An 8,904-nucleotide genomic window follows, 5' to 3' on the forward strand; every position below is an offset into this window, starting at 1 on the left:
GCTTTTGACATGGCTGTGGTCAACTGTTGGTTGGAGTACAGGCTGGATGCCAAGAGTGCTTATATCCAGACCAAAGACATCCAGGCTCTCCTCCATTTCAAGATGAATGTGGCCCAGTGTCTGGTGAGAGCCCATAAAACAGTGGCAACAAAACGTGGAAGACCCAGTATGTCTCCAGAACCACAGCGTGTCCCCCACAGACCTACCATGCCTCTACCTGAAGTGCAGTATGACATGGTTGGCCACATGCCAAATTATGATGAAAAGAAAGAGGCTACCAGATGCAAGATGCCATACTGTACAGGAAAGACACACGTCTTTTGTGACAAGTGCAACATCCACTTGTGCTTTGTGCCACACCGAAACTGCTTCAAGGCTGTTCATTGAAAACGAGTATACATGAAAACATCCACAAGCTGATGTCTTCTCAAGTTCAAGTTCCAGTTCCATTCCAAGTAAACGTGCTATCAGTTCATTAGCCTACTATAATTTTTTTTTTTTTTTTTTTTTTTTTCAGGTAATCTTACCTACAGTCATACATCTATTGTGTTCATGTGCATGTTCAGATTGCATAATTTCTCTATCTTCTTGCAGGCTCTGTGTTTTCCTGGTGATGACCTCACTGCTGTTCCCTACCCACCTGCCTAAACACTGACTGCACAGTGTAATGGCTGTTGAAATAAAACCACTATCTGTGTATGGATCCGCTCCCTAGAAGTCTTGTTTTCACTGTGCAAAAGACATGCAAAAATTGAGGATGAATTACAGCACAATCGTCTGCCATTGCACAACCAAAACAGGAAGAGGCATTTTTTCCCTGGTCACTATCCCCAAAATTGCAAAAATATTTTTAATATGCTTACGTGTATTAGTGGGTTTTTTTTTAGCCGTAAATACTTAAGAGTGATCATTGTTAAGTCTTTTAGGACTTTTTTTAACCCCCCACTAGCTGACCATAATCTGAGCTTCAGAGCGTTTGCAACCGGATCCTGGAACCAAATGCAACCTCGCCAGTTTGACAACATCTGGCTTTGAACAAAAGAAAGGAAGAGCCAGCTAATTCAGACAAAGCAATACACATACTAGAGTGTCTTGGCTAAAGAGACTCGACACAGCAGCACTGTATCACAGGAGGATTCTCTTTTTGCTACTTAACATCCCCTCATTCACAGAGTCACAAGCACAATAGTGTCCCACAATCTCATCTGAATTTTGCCTGGGATTATAAAACCAAAGAAGAGAAAGTGACGTAGCGTTCGCCTCATTCGCTGTGATACTCCCAAGTGGAGACTGGAGCCCTTTTCACACACAGACTCTTCGTTTGTTCAAACTGAACCAAGCAGTGCCAGCATAAAGCCGCTCCAGTGTGTCATTTCATACAACATGCCAGCGCTGTGGAACCAAAACAGGCATGACGGTACACATCATAACGCAGAGATCTGTGTGTTTTTTTTACGCATTTCCCTCTGGTTTCTACCTGTAAATCTAAACATGTATCGACCGACTGTTTATAATCATATGGATGCTGTTATAATGTGTTGTGATTGAGATCCTGACCCACCATGCATCATGGAAAGTGACAAAGTTATGTTTTTTGCTCTAAAGTACATAATTACATAATCACCATCGGTAAACAGCAGACCTGTCAGGCTCTCTCACTCCTGGAGAGGGGTGACTTTTTTCTATATAAGTTGCAAAAGACAGTTACTTCAACAACACAATAGTGTAAGGCGACAAAGACATGGTGAATTAACGTTTTTTGCTCTAAATCACGTCACATAATCACCAGCATTCAACTGTGGGAGCCGCCTGGCTCTGCTGCCAGGCAGAAATGTGACAGAGTCGGTTGGACAGACAGGATGAGAGACAGGATGTCAGATACTTTTCTACATATAAATTCTGCATTTTTCCTCATATAAGCTGCTGAAGACAGTACCAGTTACCACATTGCTGTTGTTTGCTCCTGTAACGTTGCTTTGTGGGTTGAAGTGTGGGACTTTTCTCTTGTATTTAATGAGTGAAGGACCTGTTTAGTTATCAGACTGTGAACACCATCAGAATGTCACACTCCTGTCCTGCCGGCATTTCCACTCACACAGACGTGGTCTTGCCTCTGCTGTCTTGCCATGTGTTACTACCTCCTGTGGCAGATGAAGGGCAGAATGAAACTATCCCCGCATTCCGCCTCTGTCCCTTTCACACAGACGGCATGGCGGACTATCGGCACCATGGATGTATTATTAGTGGACACCGGATTGGAAAATGGCCGCCGTTGATTTCAACGGAGTTGCTCTCCTGGCACATACGCCAAAAAAGTTTCTGACTTCCGGGTTTACTTCCGCGTATGGGGCCCATAGAGCATGCGCAGTTGAGTCACCCCCCATGATGCTCTGGGGCCTCCCATCATGCCCTGGGGCAATGAGAACGAGCAAATTCGTTCTGGACATGCGCTGCGCGCTCATGAGTGCTTGTGGATGAGTTTGACCAGTAACCACAGATCTACACAATCAAATGATGGATTTATAGCGCACATCAACCGATGATGTTCTCAAAGTCATGGTTATAGACTATACGTGGTTAATTTGTGTTGTTTTATTATTTCTAAGTAAGGATAAAACGTTGTTCTCCGCTGTTTTCCTAACCCTCCTCCCGGTCGTATGCATTTGTTTCAGCGAAGTCAATCGGTGGATCGATGGATTATCATATACATGTTATGTTGTGTGTATTTGTGTAGTCCGATCTGTCATAAACAACAGATTACATGTTACGGGGTGCGTTTGTGTCGCGGACTCACGTGCCACAGAGATGGGAGCTTTTTTTTTTTTTCACCGAGACGAGAGAGCTGAGCCTGTGGCCAGAGCGACTGTCTGTTTAGTGTTTCATACTGTGAATTGCCTTTAAAATACATGACATTAAAATATCAAACTTGTATCACAACTCTGTCTCGAAAAAAACCCACCCTGGAGTCATTTAATTCACTTTTCCTACCACGTTTAGCCCCGTTCAGAGCTTGGGAGTGCACGCACACAGCTGTGACGTCACCATGCAAAATGAGACTTTGGGGGGGCTTTTCTGGCCTTTAGAAAACTTTTTGACGGTTTTAAAGTCCATGACTTAAAAATATGGAATACAAAGATTAGCAATTAACAGTGGTGACAGCTGGAGGTGTCCTGAGAACAGTCTACAGGCTTCTCTTTTACTATTACGGTTTATGGGAAAAATGCTTTCTGGGCCCCATGGGATTTTTTGTTGCAATACCACGAGTGGCCACTGGAAAAAATCAGCGTGCCTGCTGAGAGGCTTCGTCATATCCAGGTGATATTATAGATCCATGATCGGCACAAGATTCCCACCTTGAAAGGGCAGTGTGGATTAACTTGCTCAATTGTTTTTATCTTAGGCACTCTTGCATGTGCTCTTTCTGTTATGTCTGATCTGATACAGCAGTTCCATCAATCCAGGACAGGTTTTTCCCATGGAAGACCGTAAAGTAACCTTAACCTTTAACACAGCATTCTTTTAGTAGAAAATGGCGACTGGTCCTTTGATTATCCCAATTAATCACAGCTGTGGCACTGGCATCCAGCCAGTGATCGAAGACAAAGTGGTAGGTGCAATTACTCAAGTGCTGTGCTTCGCTGCAAATTAACAAACTTTCTATTTTGTACAACTTAATACTTCTCTCTGCTACATCTCAGAGGCATATATTTTACTTTTAACTCCACCATATCTGTCTGACGGTTTTTCTTCTTAAACTACATTAACTCTTTAAACTCTCCATATATGCTGGTAAATGCATAATCACAAAGCTGAAAACAGGCTGCTTTTCTGAGCTCATGAAAGGTTGACTTCAGGAGATATCTCACAGGAAAGCAACGCCAAAAACGTGATGATCTTATAGAATGTGAAACATAATGACAATAATGAAAACACTGTGTTTCTTGCCTGTAATTAGTAAAAAATAAAACTGCAGGTGGGACAAGTGAAAATCGTCTAAAACATGTGTCCTATATTTCACTGAAATGCTACTTTCGGTCTGTTAAAGATATTTTGACTAGAAATTTTAAAACAGTAATTGTTAAGATTACTGAGCAATCAGGCCAGATGTTAAACTCAATGCGTGCAGTGATAAAAAAGCCATTTGCCCGAGGATTGGAGTTCACTTATCTTGGCTGGAGAAGAACTGAGGAAACACAATGTAAAATCCTTCCACAAAAGGACATTAAGCATGTAGGCCATTTGCACCAGAGACGAAACGTCAAGTTTAACAGTGCTGACAGCTTATAATTATTCCTGCCTCACATCTCGCCCCTGCTCCCTACTAATTCTCAGCTTAGAAGAGAAGGCCGTCTATTCTTAACACCTCTCAAGACACAGTTTTGCTGTGTTCTTCCTGGTCAGGTATGACGGGAGCTCGTGGAGAGAGGCAGCTTACATAAACCATCAATATTGAGTAGGCCACTTCCAGCCTGTCAGAGCTGGAGGACTGTGGGCAGAGACTGAGGCGACAGCAGGGGTAGATCTGGATCTGTTCATTTCACAAAGATATCTGTATTCATGGTCAGCAATAGCATCCACTATTCCAACAGAACATCATTTTTTAAGATATGGACAGATGACTGATGATGGATCATCACAGTACCCCTTTTGCACATTTTTTAAGGTAGATTGTCAGCAAACAAGGAAAAAAACAGGTTTAGCAGTGTGAGCAGAGGGCCTACTATAACTTCCTAAAGCAAAGGCAATCACAGAAGTATTATTATTATTATTATTATTATTATATTGCATAAAGACCCAGAGGCAGCTGTCAGGGTGACAAAACATCCTCCCCATCTACTGAAATGTATGATGCTGTGCCAAAATATACCAAGAAAATCATCAAATCTAAAAGTGCCACTTAAAGCATAAGTTCACACATTACCCCCATGCCAAAGAAACTTTCAACTTCACTGAAGATCAACATGCAGAATGGGGAAACACAATTTGAAAAGAGAATAAAAAAGATGCCAACTTTTGATTGAAATCATTAAAATAATCAGGTACTATCAGGTCACAACACCGGTGGATGTGAGCCGTGACGATTCCATGATGTAAAATCTTAATCTGCAAAGTAATGAATCAGGACATATGGTGTATTTATCCTGCTGATTATGTCAGTATATTGGACTGACTTGCCACAACAGGATAAAATGTTTCCCACAGAGTCATTGTTTAGTTAATATTGCTACACCATATTTATTATAAAGACATATGTCAAGAGACATTGTTTCATTGCCTTGGCCATGTCTCAATAAGAAATTAATTTAGGGCAGTAATGAGTAGCAGATCAAACAGTCAGTACAGTGTGTTTATGTGTTAATATATTCCAAACATACTCAAACATTCACCAGCTTGGTTTGGAGCCACCTGGCAGCTATGTAATGCGACTCTGACAGGGAAACAGTTCCAACATAACAAAACATATGTGTGTTTGTTTCTGTGATTATTTGTTATCATCCTTCATCACTGCATGTGTTGCCACTCACTTTTATGGGTGAAGAAAGACAGAGCGTGTGAAGCCTTTACCTGCGCTGCCATGAAGGACAGATCCATGGTGGCGTGTTTAGAGCACGGATAAACCCGCGTCTGGTCCCCTAGAAACGGCTTCGCAAGTCGTCCTACTCCCGCTGAGAAGGACGAGGTCCGCTGCTGGAGGAGACACGACGCGTCCTCCTCAACATGCCGGACAACATGAACGCTCCCTCACACGGACAGTCGCACCGGCTGAATCCGAGTCCAGAGTTCAACTGAGAGAGGCAGACGGCGGAGAGGGGGGTGTGACAGAGAGAGAGAGAGAGGGAGAGAGAGAGGCAGGAGAGAGAGGGAGAGAGAGAGAGAGAGAGAGAGAGGGAGAGAGAGAGAGAGAGAGAGAGAGAGGCAGGAGAGAGAGGCAGAAGAGAGAGGGAGAAGAGAGAGAGAGACACACACACACAACCTGAGGGACAGTGAATGACCGACAGACAGACACACACACACACACACACACACACACACACACACTATATTGTGTATATACTTAATGTAAATCAATCTTGGTGTAGTGTTTGTGTTGTTATGTGTTATGTTCTGTCCGAATGTTTGGACAAGATGTGTTTTGATGCTTTGGCAACATTGTTGTAAAACTTTCATGCCAATAAAGCCATTTTGAATTGAATTGAATTGAATTGAATTGAATTGAGGGAGAGAGTGAGACAGAAGAGATTTTTTTTAAGAATAATTTTATTCTGTCATTCTTTCAAAAAACTATTTACAAATAAATAAGGTCATGTTCAGAAACACAGACAAATCAATAAATAAACAGTCTTCTTTAAAAAATCACAACAACTCCTCAGAAAAGAAACAGCTGGCTTTCCTTCACAGAGCACAACACATCACCATGAGTCCACATCAGGCTGAACTGATCCACATCCTTCATCTCTCTGAAATAATTCAAGTCAATCTTTACTCTGGCTTTGACCATCCTCCTGAACAACAGTGTCAGATCAATGTCTACTGAGTCATCAATCTTCCTCTTCCTGCTCACATAAACAGCCATCTTGCTTGTCGTTGTTGACATTTGTGTTTGGCTGACTTTCTGTATTTAAAACCAAAAATTAACATTGGTCTGGAGAAAATCTCCCCCACTTCTATGAAAAAGCTCTCCAACAACATGAACAATGGCAGCAGGCGCACACACTCTGAGAAACAGTGGAACACAGTTTCTTTATCAGGACAGAAAGCACATGCATCACTCGCACCTCTGTTAATAACAGACAGGAAGGCATTGACTGCTACTGTACCGTGTAAGAGCCTCCACTGTAAGTCAGCTTCCCTCTTCGTTAACAGGGGCTTGTATAACCCCCTCCAGGCAGGCTTGACATCACCTCCCAGGTGCAGGTGACCTCACCAAGGTGTGTCAACGCGATCATGTAGCTTATTTTGTTCAGACACTTCACCATCGTGCTGTATAACTGTATACAGCTTTTCCTTTTACCCCTTCTAGGTTCAACAAAGTAAAACTGTTCTGATCCAGAAAAGAACCTGTACACTTATCTAACCTGGGACAAACACCTAAAGAAGGAAAAGGATTATCAGCATTTGGCACAGTCACACAGTTACAATAGTCCTTTAAAGCTATGGTCTACGATTTGAAAGATTTGTCATTATTATTAACATCATTTAGATGGTGGTTATGACCCAATAGTACCACCCACACAATGTGGAGAGTAAAAAGAACCAAATAAATCCATTCTCTCTAGTGTCTGTAAAACTGAAAATAAATTGACCAATAGGAACCATCCGGCCCGGATGGCTCCTATTGGATCAATTTTCCGATCCAATCCTCGCTCACTCTCCTGCTCACGTCTGGTCCCGACCCACTTCCGCATTTGAAACTACAAGCGGACAAGAGGTTTGTTTCGCCCTGAGCAGTTCAGCTGCCTCTGCTCGCCCCACCGACAAAGAGTCAAAGAAAGAAAGTCTGTCACTGAAAAGACACAAAGCAGAGATGTGAAACAAAGAGGGCTCAAACCGAATAAACATCGGGTCATCGTTTGAATGGTGGCGAAAGGTCCGTGAAGATATGGACCCGGTGCTGATACAGCGGCGTTTCTGTTGAGCAGGTAACCTTCATCTTTATTGTGGATGTTGTGACACAGATAACTTTCATGCTGATGCTGCTGATGACTGTGAAAGCTGCCGTTAGTTTGTTTCTGTGTTATTAGACGGTGTCTGTCTCTGCAGTGTTGTCAACACTTGTTTACTTGTTCGATGGAGACGTTAGCCTCTATGCTAGCATTTAAGCTAACAACAAGCAAACATTGCTATCATGTTTACACCAAATCAGCCTATTTATTTGCTTGTGGCAGCTAAATGAAGCAGCAAGTAAGATGAATGAATGGATGAATGAAACGGTCGCGGTCTGGTGCTACTCAGACAGCAGCTGGGACACACACAGCTGGTCCGAGGCTCATGAAGGTTTATTTTTCAGACACAATGTGGAAGCGATTGTTGTGATTAAAGCTAACGGCAGCATCTGTTAGTCTCTTGACCCTCAATAACTTTTAGAAGTGGCTAACTTAGCTGTTGATAAAGAGTAACGTAGCTGTAAGGTAACGTAGCTGTAACATGCTAATGACGCTACGCTAGCTTGGCTGTGGAGTTTAGCTGCGGACATTGTAATGACTTACAAGATTTACGTGAGTTTCAACGTGAATTGTAATAACTTTATCTGTGAATCCGACATCGTTACTCCGCATTCAAAGCTGGGCTGTATTTGGTTTCTGCCGGCTTGTTGCTCTTGGTGCTTGTTGCGGGAGGGGGTGTGTCACGGGGCTCCGAGGGGAGAGCGATACGAGCTCGGAGGGGAGGGGTGTGTGTGGGGGGGGTGCTTTTTTCAAATCTTTCTCAGATCGTAGACCAGAGCTCTAATTATAATAATAATTGTTTATTATAACAGCATAAAAAGGTGAACAGTAAACGCTTAAACAGGTTATATATTAACACAGATTCAGGGTACAAAATCAGTACATACCTACCACTGACCAATGTACCCTCCGTGTCTAACCTCATGCTCTAAAGAACAAAAGCAGTCACAAACAGTTTCTGGAGTTTCCATGAAAGCTACGTGTTGGTTCACGTTATGTATCAAGCAACTGCAGGTTGTCTTAACGAGTATCCCTTTAACGTTTATAAATTCTGAATTCACGTTACCAACTCTAGCCACATAAAACCCCCAGAAACTACCTGACTTGAACCGATAGATTAACATTAAGCTCTTTTTCCTCCCTACTCTGAGGTCATGAGGCTTTTCATGTTTCCTCATTGACCTGTAGCAGGTAGCCCTGAAGCTCGCTCTCCCTGCTGGATCTTTTGAAACTGTGGGAA

At 42.7% G+C, this 8,904-nt stretch overlaps 1 protein-coding gene across 2 annotated transcripts in view; it reads right to left on the minus strand.

The window, feature by feature from the left end:
- Positions 1-5,802, minus strand: part of LOC311272088 (uncharacterized protein C14orf132) — a 45,662-nt gene extending 39,860 nt beyond the window's left edge. For both annotated transcript variants that reach the window (XR_014624509.1, XM_084378212.1), the window contains exon 1: positions 5,566-5,802. Coding sequence is in view for 1 of the 2 variants with exons in the window: in XM_084378212.1 (XP_084234338.1) it covers positions 5,566-5,592 (27 nt within the window). In the remaining variant the exon portion in view is untranslated. The remainder of the gene's footprint in view (positions 1-5,565) is intronic.
- Positions 5,803-8,904: the final 3,102 nt, after the last annotated feature.

This window comes from Pagrus pagrus (genome assembly GCF_965226575.1).
Source record: "Pagrus pagrus genome assembly, chromosome: 16".
NCBI classification, from domain to species: domain Eukaryota; kingdom Metazoa; phylum Chordata; class Actinopteri; order Spariformes; family Sparidae; genus Pagrus; species Pagrus pagrus.